The 22,644-nt window shown below is 37.8% G+C and overlaps 1 protein-coding gene across 8 annotated transcripts in view; it reads left to right on the top strand.

Moving 5' to 3' along the window:
- Positions 1-6,286: 6,286 nt before the first annotated feature.
- The window catches only part of SH3TC1 (SH3 domain and tetratricopeptide repeats 1), a 60,024-nt gene continuing 43,666 nt past the window's right edge, over positions 6,287-22,644 (top strand). For 6 of the 8 annotated variants that reach the window (XR_003562781.2, XR_008731835.1, XR_008731837.1 and 3 more), the window contains exons 1-8: positions 6,288-6,406; positions 12,228-12,478; positions 13,790-13,864; positions 16,025-16,152; positions 18,679-18,784; positions 20,613-20,756; positions 21,355-21,532; positions 22,314-22,387. Coding sequence is in view for 4 of the 8 variants with exons in the window: in XM_027814409.2 (XP_027670210.2) it covers positions 12,271-12,478; positions 13,790-13,864; positions 16,025-16,152; positions 18,679-18,784; positions 20,613-20,756; positions 21,355-21,532; positions 22,314-22,387 (913 nt within the window). In the remaining 4 variants the exon portion in view is untranslated. Of the gene's footprint in view, positions 6,407-12,227; positions 12,479-13,789; positions 13,865-16,024; positions 16,153-18,678; positions 18,785-20,612; positions 20,757-21,354; positions 21,533-22,313; positions 22,388-22,644 lie in introns of all 8 variants that reach the window. The other 2 variants (XM_027814427.2, XM_005433144.3) reach the window with 2 other exon arrangements.

Raw genomic sequence — 22,644 nt, 5'->3', positions numbered from 1 at the left:
AGTGAAAGCCTGTTTTCCATTAATAGAATTGTAAGGATGGCTCCAAGGCCAAAATTCAGGCTGGAAGCATCTAGAGTTTTGATGATCTTCAGATCTATATTGACATAAGCTCCACCATGCCTCAAATCTTCTTTATTAGAAAATCCTCACATTTCTCAAGACTATTGATTGCACTATACCTTTTAAAGATTTTACTCTTCTTCTAAGAATGCTTCCTCAAGCATGCCAAGGCTGGATACTTAAGAAATAGGAATTGGGTGCTTGTTATGTTTATTACCATGTTTTTATATACTTAGTTGTGTTGTCTGTGGCCAAGTGGTCTAAAAAGATACATGTAAGAAGAAAGATGTTACTAGAAGTTGTAACTTGGATCTACAGATAAAGCTGCAAAATGTGGACTCCATTTTGCACATCAGCCCTTCTTCAGGCCTCGACCAGTGGGCAGCAGTAATTTCAAAAACATCCCAATCACTTTGCTAGTTTTACACAGATGCAGACTTTTACAGTTGTTTCTCAAAGTCAAAATTATCAATATATGATTTCCTATACTCTAGACATTTTGGTGGCTGGATATGTAAGGAGGTAATATTTTCAGCTACCTTGATCAAAAGGAAAAACCTCACATTGCATGCCTACCAGCAGCATTCATTCCATTTTAAACAGAAGTTACCGACACCAAACTGTGTTGCACCTCGTGAGTGGTACAGAGATTATAGGATCATAAATCACAATTCTATGATCATTTCTAGCCTGGTGGCTATCTATAATTTTCGATCCTCTAGGTACTCCTTCAGGCATGTTCTTCCACAGAGCATCAGCAGAGGCAAAAATGAGCCTTTGTTTCTACTGAATCCATATTGAAATATTTCCCTTCACTTAGGATGCCTAAGTCAAAATCTACTTCCTCAATACAAAAACTAGCTCAGGAGATATCTGTATTCCATGTATATTCAAGCTTCCATAAATAAAGCTCCCTCACCCTGCATTTTCTAGCACTAAGCAGAATCACCAAGCAGATGGGTATAATTTCAGTACTGCAAATTAAGTGTTTCAGTGTACAGCTAAGGACTGTAAGTGCTTTTCTGCTGAAAGTCTTTTTATCCATCTCAGAAGTGCTTTAGCACCCTAGTAAAAAAAAGAAACCACCAAAAAAAACCCCCAAACCCACATGAATATGCATATAGAAATATAAAAATATATTTCAAATAGTATACATTTATGCAAATCCTTAGAAAAGATAAGGAATTGAAGCAGAGCCAAATATTCATTGCTACTGCTGCTACTCCTCCCCCTTCTTTTTTAAAATCAAGGAGCCGTGGTTTTCTACTCCACTCCTGACAAACAATTTCATATATACTGACATAGTTTTCTCTGTTATAAAAGCTAGCAGAAAAACTGTGACAACCTCAGTGAGAAACCTCATTTGAGGAAAAAACTTGCTAAGTGCCCTTTTCTGAATACCTAACACAACATTTCAAATTTCTTTGACAGAAAAGAGACACCAAATTCATTTGAACAACACAATAAATAATCACTACTCAATATATCACCATCTAAGTATTTCCTAGCTATTTATAAGAAGGTTATATATCTTTCCTTAAAAATAAATTCTTATTTCTACCTGAAAATTTCAAGCAGCTAGGAAAAGCTAACCTGTAATAGAAAATCAATTCACCTGATTATAAAAGGAAGTACCCATTTTCCTTAAATCACCTGCAGTGCTGTAAAAGGTGGGGGTTAGACCTGTCAAGGGGAAAAATAATTTAAAAACCACAGGTGTTTTATGGGAGTTTAAGTATAAATTGTATTGTATGTCAACACTTTTTTTCTGCCTTTTAGTAGCTGGAGATATGGAGAAGAAGAGAATTATTGCTTCCCTATCAACATGTGTTACCCACATTTTTAAGGCTTGGTTGGGTGTTTTAGAAGCCTTATTTACCAAGTATTTTGTTAACTTCTGCTACTCTCACTAGGTAACAGAAGATATAGGGAATTTAATTTCAGTTTCAAATGGAGCAAAAATAGAGAAAGCTTCTTCCCTACACTGAAGCTTGTGAGTACAAACTTTCCAAATCTTTTTGGTTTGGGGTCATTGAGAAGGAAAAGTTTTCTGTGCCATGTGTAACTCAACAGTTTGTGCCTCATTTGGGGAGGCTGTTATTCCTAGGGGGCAGAAAATAAATCCTGCTGACCCAGAGAGTAAGGGAAGGAAATTATTAATCATCTAAGTGGTAAGTGCTAATTATCTCTTTTTTTTATTATTCTGAGCTGATGAAACTGTTTCAGAAGGCTTCTCTTTCTATAATATACGGAGGCTTATGGTCCATGTCATGGCTGACACAGAATAGGGAGTCCAATCATGACCTTCTTGCCTGCTGGGATTTGGATATGAGCCCAAATTGTTCCCTTGGTAGGAGCATTTTGGCCTTCTGGTCCATGGCCAAAAATGTCCTCAAGCAAGTAACAGTGGCTCTGGGGAGCTGCTAAACTTAGGAGGAAGCTCTATCAGGTGTGTACCATTATTATTGCTTCTGCTGAGGCATAACAAGCTCAGTAATGTCTATTATTAACATTTGGTAATTGTAAGCAAACTTAGCTGTTATTTAGCCAACTGGGTAAATAGCTTAGGAACTGTTTAAGTGGAGTAACAGCTGGATGTTTTGACTCAGCATTTTCCTGCAGACTACAAGGCGACAGCATTTCCGTACAGATGGATGGCAGTATATTTTTCTTTTCATGTTTTCTGTTTTTCCTTTCTGAACCAGACTATGGAGCTGGGGTGGTGGTTTTTTCAAGACCTGGGGGAAGTAAAGCTATCTGGGTTCTAAACAAGCAGGAAAAAAAAGATGACAGGACTCCATTAGAAAACACTTTAACTCTTTAGCTAACTCTATATGCAGTTACTGAGAAGAGGTAACGTGCTAATCAAAAGGAAACATATGGCTAAACCTATTTCTGTGGAAATTTTGTGTAACCATAGTGTGAACATAACTAATATCCATGCATGCTGCTAATCCTGCTAAAATTAATATAATTATTTGGGTAAGTTTGCCAAGTAGAAGGTTGCCACTGTGAATTTACACTTCAAGCTGGATAGACTTCACATCTAGGCGTTCAAGTGATATTTCTTTGTGATCTTTGCAGTACAGATTGTATTGCATTACATTACTTTTAAGTGAGTATACCTCAATCACTGGATGAATTAGAAACCAATAGAGATTAATTTAGCCAAGAAAGCAGTATCTTGTGTGATTTCAGATTTGTCATGCCAGCTGTAAGTAGTGAAGAATGCTAATTTCAGCAAAACATGAAACAAAGACGGTCTTTTAATGATAGGGTTCAGCAAAGGGAAATAAGCTTTGTAACATTTAGTGGACTTGAGATGAAAGAGATCAGACAGGAATTTAGTAAAGCGGGTGGGAAGATCCCTTCTTGCCTAAATCTGGTATTTGCTATCAGTTATCAGTGAATAGTCAAACAAGTTACATTTCAACGTTAAAGTTAGTCCCTTTGGCAGCGGACTAGTCTTTCATAGGTATGGCCCCAGCTGTGATGGAATAATAGTTATACTGGAAGGTATAACTTGGCCTAAATATTAAAATATGTTATTTTTCCTAAAACAAGCTGTTGTAGTGAAAAGCGGTCAGACAAACGTGCAGCTGCAGAAGGGCAGACAAACAGGATGATGGAAAGCAATGCCAGAGAGAGACAATCAGAGGAAGTGTCTTGTTTCAACACACGATGTCCTCCTCGGCCTCCTGGCAACTTTTTTTAATAAGCCTGAAAAGATCAGGGACAGCCCCACATAAACAGGGCCATCAAGACATCATGTAATTTTAATAGTTAAAGAAGTGTTCTCAAACTTTTATAACGTAAGGAAACCTGAACAGGTAGCATGATTTCTGTGACTAAAACCTAGTGTAAGGTATGTGATGACTAATACAGTACTGCTCCGTACTACCTTTGTCTTTCCTGTTTGCTACAGTATGTTGGTCTCTGGAGTTACTTCACGAGAGCAGCTATTCCCACCTTCAGTAAGGCTATTCACTTGCGGTTCTGTAATACCGATCAGCGCTGTTCTAATAAGACAACAGGAAGTCCAGGGCCAACTTCTGGTGTCATTACCCTGAAGCCAAAAACTTTTCCCCCACCTTGTTTCCACTTAAACTACATGTCAATATACACCCCCAAGAATTGAAGTACTGCGTGTGGCATGATGAAACATGCTTTGGAGTGAAATCATGGAGGAAGCTGAAGATGTCCCCGCTCATTGCAGGGGCGGTTGGACTACACGACCTTTAAAGGTCCCTTCCAACCCCAACTGTTCTATGATTCTAAGCAGTTATTAACAAGGAAGTTAAAAAGCCTGGAGTTCAGTTGTTTGCTATTTTGTTACTTGATTTGTTAAGTGAGTTGCATCTCTCCTAACTTTACTTCTCTGAAATAAAAATTGGTTGGATTTGAGATTTTAGGGATACACTCATCAGTAGTGGATTCTACAGTGACTGGGTCATAGAAATAGAGGCTGGAAGACCTGTATTCATTGGAAAAATTACAGGGTTAGATGATTATTGTTTTTTTCAAAACTACCTTGAGTACACAAAAAAGAAGAGGTGATAGGAATACTAGTGAAGAACTGAGGTTATAAAATGTAACAAAAAATTATCCTTAAATATACAAATAAAAAAAATGCGATTAAGAGATTTAGATGTTTAAGAAACTCATTGAAAATTAGTCAGTAAAATGGTGACAGAAATGTGGCATTTCATGCTGTTGGCATAGCTACTACATAAATTAATTAATCCTGAAGTGGCATGCTTTGTGTACTGCATTATAGTGCAATATGAAATTAATTCCAGTGGGAGGAGAGCCCTGTGGGATGATTGGTTAGTTGTGATTTATACAATTACTTGAATACCTTCCAATTTCATAATTTCTGGAGAGATGGAGAGTTCTCAAGCGTACTGCAGGAACAGATTGGCTGATCAGTGTGAGGTAGCATTTATAATTCATGTTAACATGGTGTGATGGGATGAAGTAAGGTAAGTGAGAGTATGATTTGTAATTAATATTTAGTTTATAAAGTCTAAAAGCAAGTTTTAAGTGCTTGAGACACTTCTATGTTGAGACAGATTAGCAGGAGTTGTAACTAAGATCTTTAAGGCATCTGAAGGGTCGTTATTTTTTTTTCTATTATCCCTGGCAAGAGCTGTAGGAGGGCAGCAGTGCTGTGCAGCACAACCCATCACCTCAAACCATGTTCTTCAGGAGCTGCCCAGCCCCACAGGCTCTGTCTGACTGTTTGGCGTGCCTCAGGGCAGCACCCCCTCTGCCAACATGTACCCGCAACTGATCAATGGCCTGATATCTTAAATGCTGGGATGTTACTGACTAGAGATGTCTGAGATAACAGGTGTATGGTCTTTGTGGTGGACACTGTCCGATTGTTCTGTTCTCAGGTAGCACCCACTGCAGTGCAGCCCAGACCCATGGCATGTGGGGTACTCCGTGCTTACCTGTAACAGTAGCGTAACTCTGACTAACTGTGTGTGAAATTCACAGTATGTTAGGGAGGAAAAGAATATAAACCATCTCAAGGTGTGGAGGGCAAAAAGCTAGCAGATTTGAAATAGAATAGATTATTTTCAGTTTCTCTCATCCTTGCCTTTGTGGACCGTTTAGGGTATGGCATCTGGATCAGTGATGAAATCTTGTGACACAGAGGATATACTCTGCATGTACTCCACAACAGACTTGCTTAACTCCCAAAATTGGTATTTAATGCTGCATAGCTGCATAGTGCGTGATAAATCTGCAAAACTATATACTTCTGCAATTTCAACGCAAGCATATAAGAGCAAATTCACTGTCAAAGTCTTCATCAAACTTTGTGGTTGGAATGGTAGAAAGAAATCTAATTCTGTGATCAAAAGCAAAGTGGCAACAAAGCCTGGTACTCCATCTAAAGGGCTATTTGTTAATTTGTCTGAGCAGTGCTCACTTAGCACAATGGTCTGGATGTATCCCATGGAGCCTTTTAGCCACTAATGCAAAATGCCAACATAAATTATTGCTTTGAAAAGCAGGGGGGTGTGAATGAACCTCCCAGCACATTTGATACATTTCTGCTTTGCATAATGAACTTTAGTAGCTCAAGTCCATGCTCATGAATGTTTCTTTAAAAAAAAAAAAAAAGTTAAAAAACCCACAGTTTTTGAATTAACAGTAATAGTTAATGGACAACTTTTTGTACTTGCCACATGCAAGCCAGGCTGTGCAATCAACAGGAAAGATAAGAAGGTCAAACAGGAAGAGCTGTGCTGGAGTGAGTTTTGAGCAGAGCTGAGGAAGGCGCAGATCTGCCTGCTCTTTACCAGCATGTTATAGCGGATCAGGCTTGGAAAAGGTAGGAGAAGTCCTGTGCTCTGTATCTGCATGTCTGTCTCTTACTCTAATTTAGGTACCTGTGGTCTGGTATTTGACTGTATTGTCAACACGTTAGAATTGCAGCCAGTTAAACCAGGATAATTTCAGTGGTGTTCAATACTTTGGTGTGTCCATAATGAAATGATTGAAAAATACACTTAAATGTGATCTGTCCTGACTATGAGAACCTGCTGGGAGTTCCTGTGCTGCTCCGTTTTCCCTCTTCTAGGTGGTGGTGTGTGAGCTGAGCTGCTATTCAGTAACAAAAGCATTCCTCCTACTTATTCCTCTGCGTTAGCTGGCACAGGCTGAACTCTGTCAAATCTAGCACTCAAAATGAGGTATCAAGATTCACAGATGCCTTTTATGGTTTTCTAACAGTGACCTGAACTTTTTTAAATACCCCTAGGATTTATGCTTATTTTTAATCAGCTATGAAAATGTGGATTGTAGCCTACAATTTTCAGTATCTAAACTTGGAAATTTTAGACTTGGGGTGCTTTCAGGGCTTGATGTGGGTGGAAAGTATATTTCAGTGCTATTGAGGTATGGTGAAACTTAATCGTAAGAGGGTTAAAATTTTTAAAGGAATCTACTGCATCTTTGAAGCTTCCTAGGGCTTTATTTATAGACCAACTGTGAACAATGATACTGCTTGCAACATTGTTTGCTAAGAATGGCTGACTAACCTAAAGTTACTCCAGTGATAAAGAAGTCAATCTTCCTTTTTTGTAGAGTACTCAGATTCCCAAGTCTGTTTACCCTGATTACAGATTTGCTTTACCTTTCTGTGTAATACATAGCAGCACTGGAGGAAAAACTGTTGTGTTGCCTATACAGTACATATTATGGATGTTTTTTAATTCATGCCTTTAACTGAATTTATCATAGAGATCAAAGCTGTGATTTACTCTCTCTGAGGAGAAAGATTTTAATGATCTTGTCTGTAAGATGCTTGTAGCCTAATACAGGTGATGTGAAACAAATGTGAGTTGAAACTGGGGAGAAGGAATCATAAAATAACTACTCTGGCATCAGTTTGGGAAAATTACCTAGATTAATTTACAGCAGTATAGTTGCAAGACTGAGGTATTTCATGACTTGTGGGATGTACAGGAGATGGAAAGCAGATCAAGTGTGTGCACACAGTCAAAAGTCCCATAAATTAAGGCAATGCAGGCTTCACTAGCTGTCTGGCCTGGTTTGGAGCCTTGGAACAAGACATGCCCCATGAGATGAGTAAACATTTTGAGGCTACCAGAGTTCTGTTGTCTCAAGGTACAGCAGCAGTGGTTGGAAGAGCCTGGAGACTTTGAATTTAGAAGAGTTGCCCCTGATCCACTGGCAGCTCAGGTGAGATGAGCAATAGCTGGTGCTCATTTTCTTTGGATAAGAACTGATGCTCAGAGCAGCAATGGCAGTAACTTTGTACCTCCAGGACAATTCTAATATGTATGAATAATCCTCTTGATCTAAATTAATTCAACTTTACACTTGCTTCTGGACTCTGGCTACTTTACCAGCACTTCTATAGCACTCCTGTATGACCACAAATAATCTTTGTCTTGATTTCCATCTCTGTAAGACTTGAACAATTATAGTAACTTCAAGCTAGTAATTAGTAAGTTGTCCTGAGCCTCCTAGAGAGAAGATGATGAATGAAAGAGAAATATTGTATTGCATGCAGGTTTTAGGCAACCAGTTCAAATATAACCCATTCTTACGTACTGGATCGTATTCTCTTACTTAGCAATACACCTTTAAAGAGAGAGAGGGAACCTATACAGTGGATGTTATTAGTCATCTTCTTCAACCCTCTTTTAAATGGGAAGGAATTGGTGGGAGAGAAAGTGTTCCTGTCATCTACAACTCCTCTTAAAAAAACAACAAAACTTGGGGGTGTGAGGGTGTGTGTGTGTAACCCTCAACCTGCATAGTTAGGGAAATGGAAAATGTCAAGCTATACGTTTTTTCTTCTGGTTAGCTAGCTCTGTTTTCAAAAACAGAGTTACAAGCTCTCAATGAAATGGGAGCAGCCACAGAGGGGAAAGTGTGATAATGGAATTGTTCTATTTAACTTTCAATAGGAAAGAAGTGTCTTATTTCCATCTCATGTTCAACAGCTGTTGAATACAGAACTTTCCAGCCTGCTGTGTGCTGTGGAAAGCAAGGAAAAGGTGGAGTGACCTTCTGAGCCTCACAAGCCTGGGCAGGTGCTACCAATGGCTCTGTATGGGGCGGCATGTCCAGTGAGCTCAGGCCAGGCAAAAGGATGATACCAGTGAACCCAGTAGCACTCCTATAGGAATTGTTGAGCTGTCCAGTACCTGCCTCTCTCACTGCTCATCCCCACCATGAGTTTCTGCTTTAGAAAGTGAGACTCCCCCAGAACAGCAGGGAGTGCCATCTCTTGCCTGCATGGCTTTTGGATAGAGGTTGGCTTCTGGCTTGGAAAAATGGGAAGATCATTAAATTTTATGGCCAATGTCTTGCACCAAATATGAATTTTTTTTGGTCAAGCCTCAAAGAGCATGAGGTAAAATAATTTTGTCTAAGTTACAAATAAAATGCTTTGTCAGTGCACATAAATGTAAATTGTAAGAACTAGTTATAGAAGACAGACTTTACAAGGTGAGTGTTAGATCTTTAATCCATTTCTTCATCTCATATTCGTTGCTATCAACAAATGGCTAATTGCTAATAAGTGTAATGGTAAGTTAGCATTACAGGTTAAGGAAAAAATCTCTAATGAGTGCGACTCAAGCACTGAACTTTAACATTCTCTAAATCTATTTCATTGTGGATTAATGCTTTTTTTTTTCTCTGGTTGGTGCCTCTGAATCTGTTTTAATTTGATTGGAATGGTTAATAATTGATGAGAAATCATGAGCATAATAAATATGGTGATTATACCATAGCATTGCTTGTGTGTTACGGTTTTGCTCCTTGGGGTACTTATAGTCAAAGGTGAATAGTAAAAGGACAGCGATGTAGTGCAACATCGTATGAAATCTTTGTTGCTTGGGATGCATTTAGATGCTAAATAAACATTCAAAAGGGCCTAAGTAGACTAGATGCCTAGCTACAGGGAAGTTATTTACTATGTTGTTCACAGTTCTTATACAGAGTCACATGGATTGAGGTTTGATACTTAGGGCAAATGTTAAAGACTGGAAAGGAATCTCTAGAGGACAGCATGAGTGTTAAAAATGTTTTTGAGACTGAATTTTTATTCTGTGATTCTTGGAAAAGCCAAGAGAAAACATTGATAAGAACATACCATTTTTGCTTTCCTTTCTCTCATTCTGATTTTTTTTCTCCTTGACTTAAGCTCTGGGATACTATGACTGAATCTTAAACAGTTCATATCAATTTTGATTTGTTCAGATGTCCTACTTGCTCTTGCAGCACCAAGCTTTACAGATTCATTCACAAGCCTGTATGTATGTCACCCTTAATAACATGCACTGATGCAGAAGACATGAAAAGTTAATCAATATCTCTTCTTCAACTTGTCTGAATTCTAAGAATTCAAGTCACAGTATATTTGTTTTCCTGAATTTTGATGAGGATGACATTTCTGTTTGAAGATAGGAGCTGATGGAAAAATTAATATTCTGAACACTGAATTCTCTTTCTGGGATCAAGGATAATCCTGAACTAAAAATAATAACTGGATTTGGATTCACATAGCAATGTAATTTAAACAACCATCTTTTGAATTAAATTATCCTTAATATCACAATATTTACATCCTCATCAACAGGAGATACCGGTATTCACAAAATCTATGCAAAAGAATGTTTAATTCTTAAGTGTGAAGGTTACAATCCATTACATATAATCCTGGTATAGTACTGAAAAGAATGGTGTTAGCTACTGTCATTACCTTAAGGAAAAGATCAACTGTATAAATGGAAAAGCATATTCCTAGCAAAGTGAGTTTGGTCTCTGGCAGACCTGTATTTTTAATCTTGTATGAGTCAGTCGTCAAGTCTAATAGGCAGTTTTTCAGAGAAATTACCAAGAGAAACAGATCTGAAGTCAGTAAACTAATATGTTAGTGGAAATACCCTTTTCTGAGAAAAGGCATCAAAATTGCTTGTTTGAGTTACTATCTGTGTTTCATAGGTATTTATGAATTTATACTCATAACTTTATATGGAGAATTGCAAAGCTACACCACAAAGCACCGTTTGAAAATTGGCCTCACCACTCTGATAAGCACTTCCAAATAAATAGCAAAATGGGACAATGGAAACATTAAAACAACATCCATCCTAGATGTCTTAATACTTCATTACCTTATGTGCTTGTGGTAGATATGGCTATGGTTTAATTCTCTGAGCTGGTCACGCCACCTGTAAGTATGCCTCATTAATCTTTTTATAATTGCATAACATGCTTCTATCTGTATATAGTTTACTGCTTATTCAAGTTGCTCTATGGGCTAAAGGTTTCAATCACTGCAAAAAAAAAGCATTAAAGTTGGGCAGACAGAGCACTGCCTCATCCCATCTACTTGCCTACCATGGCAGACATCTAGGAGCTGTTGCACCATTCACATTGGTGCTCAGTTTGCTCAGGTTTAAGGATCTGTGATGTGAAGCTTGGAGGTTGAGAAGTGTTGGAAAGCATTTATGTGAAGAAGCAAACCAGAATAACATGCTTTGGGATACACCATTGCATAGTGAATGGGGAAGGGAGAAATTTTCTGACCAGTCTGAAGGCCAGTTGTAAGGGCATACTAGCTGACCATGCACCACTAGTCTGAGGGTTTGGCAGTGAAAGTAATCTTCCATCAACAGCTCCATTTTAATCGATTTCTGCTGGAAAACAAATGAGAGGAAATTTCACAAAGAATACAAGTGTGTATACTCATAATGAATGTGGCTCGTTGATGAGTATGGCTGGAGTAAATACAGAGGAATCTGGATTAAGTACAAGTGGCAGGACTAATGAGAAATCTATCCTGTGGCTTTATGAAATCAGAGGCATTGAGAGCCCACTGAGAAAAGGTTCTAAATATCAGTGGGGCGTGTGCTGGCTACATGCATTGGCTGATGGTCTGGCAGCGCTTTTCTGAAGCTGAAGTAGCTTGTGCCTAAAGAACTGGGACTGCAGGGTGTCTCACATCGGTGACTGTAGAGGGAGCAGTGAAGCTTGCAACTACTTGAGCTCTACTTTCATTTCTATTCCTTTCCGCTGATGTTCTTCCCAGTACGTCTTGCTGCCAGGCTTGGTCTATAGCTTCAGTAAATCACCCTTCTGCTTTACTGCAAAGAAACCTTGCGATCCTTGCATGCCAGTCTTCCTGTATTGTGGGTTCCTGCAGAGGATTTATTCTTTAGCTGAATTTAAAAAAACCTTTCTGCTTGTTTGAATTAAGCATACAGTACCTGTTCCATTCTTGTCACCTTTAGAAAATGATGTTTCTCCTCTGCATTGCCTCTCTTAATGTGAATGATGCTATCCCTTGCAGGCTCTGCTTTAAAGCTGGCCAAGAATGAATAATCAGCAATGGGCATAAGTACATTTCACTTCAGGCCTTGGATTGTTGCTATTAGTCAAATCTGTTGTTATGTTGCTAAAGCAGTGATGCCACCTGATTACAGGAGCTTTTTCTGGTGTGAATCTGGGTGTTACACAACAATTCTTCTGAAAGGAGCCTAAAGCAAATACTTAAATTTATATTAGAATTAAAAATAATTCCTGCAGGCAAGGGACAGCTCTTGAATACGTGCATGTATTTTGATGGTTTTTTAAAAAATATATTATTAATTAATTTTTTTCTCCCTCAGATTGTTGATAACGTTAATTGTAGCACTGTGAGCAATCACAAATATGGAGAGCTTGGCAGCAGCAGGCAGCACATCCATGCTTAGTACTAATGCCATCGTCCCTGGTCTGGAGGGAAAGCAAGAGAGGAACTTGGGGAGGAAAGAAATGGAGCAGAGGAGGTGCAGGTCTCACTGGAAACATGCAGAGGCCAATGCTGCCATTAGCACTGTGAGGGGTGGAGTCAGAATGGACACGTTGCAAGAACAAACAGGTAAGACTTCGATCAATATATCCTCATCACTCTGCTCTTGACTTTGTATTGAAATCAGTGTTCTTTAAACATTGCTTCCTGTGTGCAAGCAGACTTGTGACAGTACTTCTGACTAAACCAAGAAAAAGCAGAACTCTAAGTATGGTCCCAGAAGCTGTCGAGAATTTAAATTCATGAAGTTCCTTAAACACAGCCAGCCTACGCTGCAGTGAGCTTACTATCAATTCTCTATTTAAAAATAAATATCGAGTCCAGATTAAAAAAAAACCCGCAACACCCCTGTCAAACCCCCAACCAAACTGAAGTGCTTGGGAACTGCAATTTCTATTTCTAGTATACATTAATAATTGACCTTAAAGATGTTTTTATTGCTTACTGCTTCTTTTCTGATGTAGGAAAACTGTGTATATGTATCCTTATGTATTTGTGACTTTGTTCATGCAACATCAATAGGCGCACTCAAGGGAAGATGCGGAAGACTTGGAAATTACCATGTCCTATGATATTACAAGATTTTTCTTAAAAGCAGAGCTGCAGAGGAGAATGTCTTAGGATGCATGAAAATTGCCTGAGTTTTCTTTGAAAAATTAAAGATCTATCTCTCCCATTTTTATACTTGGAAATATCAAGCCTTGTCTTCAATGATTTTTGCTAAGGGAACCTTGGAATTACTTGGAGTGGGTGCTTCTTCAGCATGAGAGTGTATAATTTCCAAAAAGACCCCAAGAAATATGGGCTGAAAAAGAAAAAAACAGATTACTATTAATGTAAAATATAGTAATTTTGTGTTCTATTTCTAAAACTTCAGATCTCTTGGTTTTACATTACACCCTCCCAAGTATTAAGCTTGTAACAAATAAAGAGAAGGTTTACTTCTCTCCATGTCTGAATTGGTACAGGGCACTCGTGTCATTGCCAATTGATACCACTGCAGCTTCAGTGGAGGCCACTTTTTGGTATAGGTGCAAGGGAAGAGAAAATGAAGTCTGACTCTTGCTCTCTCCCAAATGTGACTTCAGTTTCCTGAGAGGCTATGTGTCCACCCATTCTCCATCATTTTGAAACTTCAGACCAAAATAATGAAATATTTAACTTCCTCTCCAGTAGGAGAGAAATGATCTGCAGATAATTTTTGTGGGTTTTGGAAATTATATACTGGGAAGGGGAAAAAATATAGTTATTTTCTTTTAGTAATTATCCAATGCATCGAATGCTTTGAAAGTCTGGGATGGTTTGTTTGTTTGTTTTTCTGGTGTGATTTATATGGACTTAGAAAATGCTCTTAACCATTCCTTTCATTTATCATAACAGAGTGTTCTCAAAGTGAAAAATGCATGAGTGTCAGTTCCAGGACCATTCCCAGACAAGCAGAGAATTTTCCAACTGGTAAGGTATTTGCTTCCATCATGCCTTGTAAATATAATGCTTTTCTCATTGCTTACTTTTTTTTTTGAGACAACTACGTCAACATTTGCAGTTGCAATTCCTGTAAACTTTATAACATACTTCATGGAGGCTGTGAAATGTCAAACTTCTACATAAGATTTGTCAAGAATTTCTCATAAAAAGAGAGAACTGCTATAAAAGCCAGAAACAATGTATGGACTATATTGTAGTGGCTAAGAAAAAAGGTAAATAAAGTTCATTGCTTATTGAAACCCACATGTAAAATTCTTGAAATGTCCTGTTTTTTAAGTTTGTGGCCTTTCCAAGTCTTTATTTTTTTTTTAGTGCTGTATTTTCAATGAAGTTGCAATTGAGTGCAGTTCTCCAGTAAAGTAGGTGCAGCAGGATTCCCTTCTGGAGTCCTTGTGGCCTGCTCTGTGAATTGAGGTTCTAGTCACATTTCCCTTCTCTTGCTTGTGGAGGAAGAGTAATAACCATCAAAGAACAACAGTTGGATGTGGTCTGCTTTCTGGCTTGACCTGACATATCACATCAGTGGTAGAAGGTCTCCCCCAGGCATATAGTTATTTCTAGTTAAACTATGTGTGCTTATATACACACCTGTTTGTCTCACTCCGTATAGAGCTTGGGTAGTTCTTAACTGGGAGTATGGAGCAGAGCTCACAGAAGCAGACAGGAAGACTATTATAGGTGCAATGGTTTTGGACCACGTTTCAATTCCATAAGGCTTTATTAATAATTATTTTGGCAGAAGCAGCTTATTTCAGTTGTTTAAATTCAATGCAATTATTATTTCAGTAATATTAACTTTATATAAGACTTAAATTGTGTTTCTATCATTAAATATTTAATTTGGAATCAATTTGATTATGTAAAACAAAAATTTAAATTTTTTACGTAATAGTCTTCTCTTGTGTCAGTATCTCTGATGGCTTCAGGTAAAATGAAGATGTCAATACAGTTACTTAACAGTGATCTAAGTAAGATTCAAAGATTCTAGTTTGTGTTCTTTGTACTAACAATTGACTACATGACCACAGCTTAAACAGAGAGGGCTTGTAATTCAGTAACACTGCTTTGTATTTCTGACCCACCCTTCTTGACCTTAATGTAATGAGTAATTTAGGTGCAAGTCATCGTAAAACTCCTGAAGACATACATAGGAAGCCCTATGAAAACAGATTAAGATGCAGCATGTTAGACCAGAATGTGAGAAATATCTATTTTTCCTGATTCAAAGGTGAAATTCAGAGGAGATGGAGTATTTTGGGATGGTCAATAATCCCATTTATTGCTGGAAGCATGACCTGTTTACACACTTGCAACTGGAATTCTTCCTGGATGGGTATTATTGCCTTATATGTACCCATCTGTGTATCTGAAAATTTATGGGTCTGATTTAGAGTTCTTGAGTTAATTTAACAGATATGCAGAATGAAAGCAGGTTTATCGAAGATCTTTATCTGACAGCAGCTAGCTGAAACTGAGGAAGTCATAAGTGAGCTTTTAGTGGGACCATTTATCTTGGCTGGTACTGCTCAGCCAGCTTAGTGGAGAAACAGCTTTTTCAATATGCAATTTATAGAAGCCTTCTGAAATAGTGGGGGTGACATATCTGATAACTGTGAATTTAAGATTAGCATAAAGAGTTGCGGTAACATGCCAAACAATCTACGTGTTGGTTTTGGCTTTGTTTGGTTTTGGGGTGAGAGTTATTTTTGTGATTCCAGTATCTGTTTGCCTCGATTTTTAAAATATGCATGGGATATTTGGAAATCTGGGCATGTTCTCAATGTCCGTAGAGCTGTCTAATTTGACAAATTACCAATCTGCTTGCCTTTTTCCTCTTCTCTCTTCTCCATCCCCAAGCGTGTCAGTTGGCTCCCAGAATTTCTACAGACTTTCACATCACACTCCTTTGTATAGTCGAAGCCTTTATTATGCAAGTGAAACAAATCTTGTGTTTCATGCTAGGCTACTATCTCTACTGGGTAATAAAAATGAAAAAGAAACATGCAGTACATCAGTTTTCTGTGTCTGTCTCTGAAGCTGAAAAAAATATTTCTTAATGTGGATTCTATGAATTTGAGGGATTTTCTGGTTCTCCGAAGCTCATTCTAAATGGATATCCTTCTACAGATATCTCCTTGAAGTTAATGATGGTAAGACGAAAGAGTCAATGTCCTGATCCCAGACTCCAAAGACAGCTCAGAGGGCAGCTCCGTCTTCTGGAAAATGACAGCAGGGAGGTGATGGCAGTTTTCAATGTAAGTCAATTGCTTGGGAATAGTTTTATTGATTCAGAGAATCCACCCTGTGCTACTGAAATAGTCTGAGTTACTTGGGTCCTATTTCCATTTACAAGCTGTATGCTTGAATGAGTGATCAGAGCTTCCCATGGCACAAAACATCTATAGACATTAGAAATACTGAACCATTGAAAAAGACTGGAACACCAAATTGATATATAGTAAATAAACCTGGCTAAATAACACATTGAAGGGGTTTGTTTTAAAAATGTTCTGCTTCGATTTATGTCAAAGGAAATCATGCTTTTCTGATATTTTATTTTCATTTGCCCTCGTATTGACTTTTCACTTAAGTTTCCAGTCACTTTGAGTCATTTGGCATGCAAGTTACCCAGGAAGCCCACTTCTAAGTCAAAGAGGAAGTCTGAAGGAGAACAGCATAAATATTTGATGTCCTAGGGCTAGATGGCCATAGCTATAAACAGCACATAAGAGGGTTGACCAGTTTTTATTGCTGTCTTTCATTTGTTCATATGTAGGAAAGTTTCCCTCTACAACCAATGAGGTTTGCTACACGTATGATTTCAAGTCACCTCTTCCCTCTTGATAGAAAAGCAGGATGATACCATTTGACTTTTGGTGTCCCTTTTTTGACTAAGCCATGAGTTCCAGTCTCCGTTGCTAGCAAGCCAAACACAGAGATCTTAATTAGTTATGGCTTTGACTATCTTGGATGCATGTGTTCCTACACATTTTCCCTCTCATGTGTTGTGAACTCTCCATCACCAGCCTGCTGATTTTGTGGCTGTGAAAACAGTCTGTACTCCTGCTGCTCTGCTCTGGCTTTTGTTTAGGGGGAGATGGAGAAAGGATCAGTAGGAGAAGGAAAACAGCATACAAATAGACTAGATTTGTGGCCTTATTAGAAACAGACTGGGAAAAGGACTTTGAAGGAAGCAAGATTTATAATGATAAGTTTCCTTAGAATGTTGTTTTGATATTCAGCAGTGCATAAAGCCCTTGGGGCTGAGATATTTTAGCATGTGTTGGCAATTTATTAATAGATTTCAGGCTCTTGTTAATATTTAATCTAGTGTAGAAAGGGGCATGTAGAAGATCAAAGCAGTGATGAGGCTTAAGTTGGATATCTCTTTTTCAAAAAGGAATTACTGTTTTAATTTGTTCATGTTGTGTGAATTGAAAAAATGGAAGTTAAACAGAATTAATTCAGAGGTCTTTTTAAATCATGACATAATAGTAATAAAAACAGTAGATCAGCTTCATTTTGCTCAATTACAGAAAATGTGTGAGGGAGTTTTATTACACACACAGAGTTAGAATCAGTTTATTGTTCAGTCTTTGCATTGGTTTAAGATGCATTTCAATTTAGATGTGATGGGAGTAGAAGGTGCAGTACTGGGAAATGATACAGTAGCATTATACCTGTTAGCTTTGCATCTGATTTATCCTCTGAGATGCTGGTTCAGATATTTGTCTCACAAATTGCCACAGTTCTTTGTATTTCCCTGAAAGAGAGTAGCCAGTGTCATTGGTGAACCCTGTATTTAAGCTACTAACTGAAGTGCAATCAGACAGTATATTACCACTTTTTGGCTAGAATCTGTTAAAATGTATATTTCTTTGACTTATTTGAAGGTTTATGTAGTTCTCCCTTTTTAGCATTTCTGAAATTCCATATAAAATCCATCAATATCATTTACAACTATCATTGCTCATCTTTAAGTGCCATTTAACGCTATTCTAGCAACACAAACCAGTACAAATGAGAAGGAAAGGCTTTTACTGCATCTTAAAAAAAACAAAAACAAAAAACACCCCAAACAAACCCTCCAGTATATTTAATTGTCTTAACTATGGAAAGAGTGAACTAGGGAATGACTATCCAATGCCTCCTCTGGAACAAGACTGAAGTTGCCATGTAGCAGGTTCAAAGTTGCATCAAAGGACACGCATTTTCATGTGTGTACAGAGTTCTGAGGCTAACCTACAGCAGGGTGTTGTGGATCCTAAAATTTTACAGTGGTTCAAGTGACCTAGAGAAATTTTAAGACAAAAAAAATCCAAAGTAACAAACAAAGAAGCCCTTTCCACAATTTAATATCAATACCAACATGTCTGGCAAAGACAGTTCTCAAACTTTAAAAAGCTCTGATGGGAGGGTATTCTTGGAAAGTACCACGAGAGGCTTGCCTGGCTTTCACACTAAATAGAGAATGCTGGCTGCTATACATAGATGTGTATGAATCAGATAGCCTGTAGTCTTACCCAGTGATCAGTCCTGAGGTCTTAATTCCTCTGTAAATTAACCTTACTGGAACAGTTGGTACAATTGGTAAGAAAAAGTCAGATTAAAACTTGGCAGACTATATGTTGTAGGTATGTGTTAAATAACAGATATCTCACGTGGGTAAAACCCTTCTTAATACAGAGCATTTTAGCATAAGCATTACCTAGTGTGAAAGTGTGCTCAGGTCTAGTATAATGGTAATTAAAATACTGGGGTTTATTTATTTTTTTTTTTAGGAGCTCTCTGCTAGACTGCTGTCTATTCATAGTGATCAAGACCTAATAGTGGTGACATTTAAAACTTTTGAAGAAATATGGAAGTTTCTAACCTACCACTCACTGGGTAAAGCTGTTTCACCATACAACAGTTCAACATGCTTTTTTTAAATTCCTCTGCATACAACTTCTGATTGACTGGGAACTTGTTGAACAGGATTTTGAGATTTTTTTTGTATTAACTCCTACTAGCTGTAAGTAATGTTCCTGAACTGGGTACTTGTGATAGGGTTGGAGAGACCCTCTGACCTCCAGGAGAAACCTGCCTTTTTCCCAAAGCAGGTAACAGCTATTGTTCCTGTCAAAGTTAGACACTCCAGAGTCAGACCATATCTTCTTTTTAAGCAATCTATTCCAATCCAGGTGGTTTTGTCCTAAAGTCTAACCTGTGTTGCAACTTAAATACATTTACAGGTTTTTCTGCTCACTGTAGACATGTGGAAGTCACTCCTCTTTCTTTGTATCATGCTAATACCTATTTGGAGACTTCTAACCCATGCTTCCACTCAGTGTTGTTTTCACTAGGAAAATCAACCCTGATTCCTATAAGCCTTCTTCAGAGTGTATTTTCTAGACCTCTTATCATGCTTCCCACTGGACTCTTCTGGTTGTTCCACAACTTTCCTAAATAGCAGTGAGCAAACTGGACAGAGCTGGTAAGGCTTCAGAGGAAATATCAAGTAAAACAAAAATTGCTTCATATGGTGCATGCTTCAGTTTTATTTCTAAATCTGAGCTTGCCTTTTGTGTACAATATGATGCCATTGATTTGAGTTACATTTTTAATATGCTATAACTTCCCAGGTCTGTCTTGAAGAATATAATGTGAATTGGGTCTTTGTCTCCATTTTATCTGATTTTTATTTTTTTTTCTTCTGTGTATGGAGAGCTTGTGTGCATTATTATTGAATTTGCCTGTTTCTGTCAGACTAATTTAAAATAATGAATTTTATTTTGAATTCCACATTTGCTATTTACTTGCTGTTTTGTATTTTTAAATGTTCCTTAGATAACTAGAAAAAATACTGTTTTACCCAATTTTGCAGAGGAAAGACAATATGATGAAGCTTCTTTTTAGGCAAGGCTGTGGCTAATAGGGAATTGATTCAGCATCTTCTGAAGAGCAGAGTAGCACCCTAATCACTGATCTGCCCACCTTTCCTCTTCATCACCACTTTTTGCACAAAGGTTTTGCTGATGTATTAATGTTGGCCCTTTAATTAATACCCTGCTATCTATCCCATACTGATTGATACAGCCACCCAGTTCTCTACCATGCTGATTATGATACAGCAATCCAGATCTCTCTGGAACTCCTAATGTAAGGAGCCCCAGCTTCCAAGATCAAGCACTATCACCTGATTTACGTGACTGGTATGCAGCAGCATCTCTGTCCCAATGTTCCAGGAGTCTGATGCCCAGGCACAGTATCTGCATAAATCAGTACAGCTGAATCAGGCAACAGAAATTTATACAGAGATTATTTTTTCAGATTATTTCTAGTCTTCTGTTCAGTGGTGCTAAGCACCCGTTGCTCAAAGCTTCCTAGTCGTTGCCTCTTTCAGACTCCAAACCTTTCAAATAGAGCTAAGCTATGGGGATCCCTTGTTAAGGGAGGACATGGTCTGCTTCCTCAGCAGGATTAGGCACAGAAATGTTGTGTGCCTTTTAGGTGTAGTCTGTGAGAGCTAAGCATTAAAAATAGATGTAATGCATGTGACTTGATGTAACTTTGCTAATACTATATAGTAAAATTAGTTATACACTGTGGGTTAAGCAATAAAGGAATCATCTGAATGCCCACCCCAGTCTCTGACTTTCTGAAAGGGTGTTTTCTTCTACACTGTAAAACTGTAAAGGAAACAAATTGTTGGGTCTCTTTTTTTTTTTTCTAGGTTTTATAAATCATTGCATGGAGAATTTATTCTTAGATCAATCTTTCTGGCTGTATTCTCAAGAGGAAGAAGAAACAGGCATTGAAGTCTGTATAAATGAAAAATCATTAGAGTTGATGTACAGAAGCTTGCTAGTACAGGAAGGTAAGGAAGACTATACATGCTAAGGCTAAATTTAGAGAAGCGCCTTTCTTTAAAATCCCCAAATCAAATACTAATGCACCAGGAAGAGAAGAGAACAAACACAGATTGGGTTCAGTAGGATCACAGGGAAATTAGAAAAATTCATGTGCAACCGGTCCATAAATGGATACGAAAAAAATTAGGGAGGGATGCACATTCCACCTTGCTTAATATTATTGCAGAGCCTGGAGACATACAGGAGAGAGGGACTGCAGATAGCTGCCAGGCTCATGTGCTTCCCCTATAGCATCACCTGCTGCCACTGTCAGAGACAGAGTGGGGCTAGATGGATTGTTGATTACTGCAACAGGAACATGCAGAGTGTTGCAGCAGCAGAAGGCTCTACACTTCATTGAACAGCTCAGCTCTGCTTTTTTTTTTTTAACTGAAACTAGACAGCAAAGTATGAATATCTGACAATCAGAAAGAAATTTCCTATGAAATCTCAGATTTTTGTTTTCTAATTGAATGTTACTAATGCTCTTGAAGCCAGTTTTAAAGCTTGTATGACACTAAAACATTACATAAAATGACATCTGCTCCACTGCTTTCTTTTTAGGGGCATTTTTTGTTTTATGTCCTGACAATCTAATAAGAAAGGCAATTGCTCCAGACAATGAAATAAACACTCATTGTGAGTCTGGGGCTTTTACTGAAGAAGTAACAGATGGATCTGTGGATGGTGATATGACCGTGCTGTGTAATGCTTCTCTGGAGCCATTGATCCCTTTTCATCAGTAGGTACCTGACCCTAGCTACCTCTTTCATATGCATCTGTTTCGTATGTACACATGTGCTTAGACATAGGTGTCTCTAAATGGTAGCTTGTTATGGAACATCCATCTTCCATTAACACTGAGAATGCATGCTCTATTTCCTTCCATACTACACAACTGAAATTAATCCAGATACTTACAGAGCAGCATTTAAAGATGGTTTACTATCTTTTGAGTTAAATATTTCTGCTTTTTTTCCCTGAGTCTGAAATAAAATCCATGAACACTTCTAAAATAACATAAAGTGAAAATTTTCTTTTTTTCAGGATGCTTGGGAATATGGATAGTAACAGGTGGGATGCTTGGAAACAAGGATGATCACAGGCTAGCAGTGTTTTTACTCAAAACTATTGACAGGAGCCATTCACCTCCTTTAATGCAGTTTGTTCCAAATTCATATCCAAGCTCATAATTGCTATAAAGCCAAAATTACATCAATGGACTCACTTCAGGAATCACCAGAAAATAATTTATTCTTGGTGTTCTTAGTAATTAAAAAGCTGGTGTTTTTTCTATTGACCTTGGGCAGGGAGAAATAACATGACCTCCTCAGGTTTGTCTGACTCAAGTAATGCTTCCTTTACTACTAAAACATAGCTGTGTCTGAAGTGTATGGAGAGTGCTGAAATAGAAAGAACTGTGGGAGGGGTGCATCTGTTTTCAAATGGATTTAAAAATATTACTGTTATTTTCACAACACTTTGTGAAGTGTTTTATACGCTAACTTGTAGCTCTCTTTCAGATGGTTTCTTAAAAGGTATTCTAATCCTATTGATTTTACATACAAAACAGAAGCTAAATCCATCAAGAAAGTTGGTAAGAAATTCCATTCAAACATCAGCATTAAAAGAACCCCAAATTTATTCTATGCTTTTAAGACACTCTAAAGCCTATTTTCCCCATTATATTAGGATGGGAAGACAGATTTCAAAATTTCATTACAATAAAATTAGCGAAAGCATAAATCTCGGCCTAAGTTGAGTTAAACTCTAAAGGCTTATCTCTTCTATTTTTGTCTAAATACTGTATTAAGTAGATGCACAAAGTAGTAAAGAGTAATTAAGTTGAGAATG

The sequence above is a fragment of the Falco cherrug genome, chromosome 1 (genome assembly GCF_023634085.1).
Source record: "Falco cherrug isolate bFalChe1 chromosome 1, bFalChe1.pri, whole genome shotgun sequence".
Taxonomy (NCBI): Eukaryota; Metazoa; Chordata; class Aves; order Falconiformes; family Falconidae; genus Falco; species Falco cherrug.
Note: the sequence above shows the minus strand (reverse complement) of the source record. Positions and strands in the feature narration are given on the sequence as shown.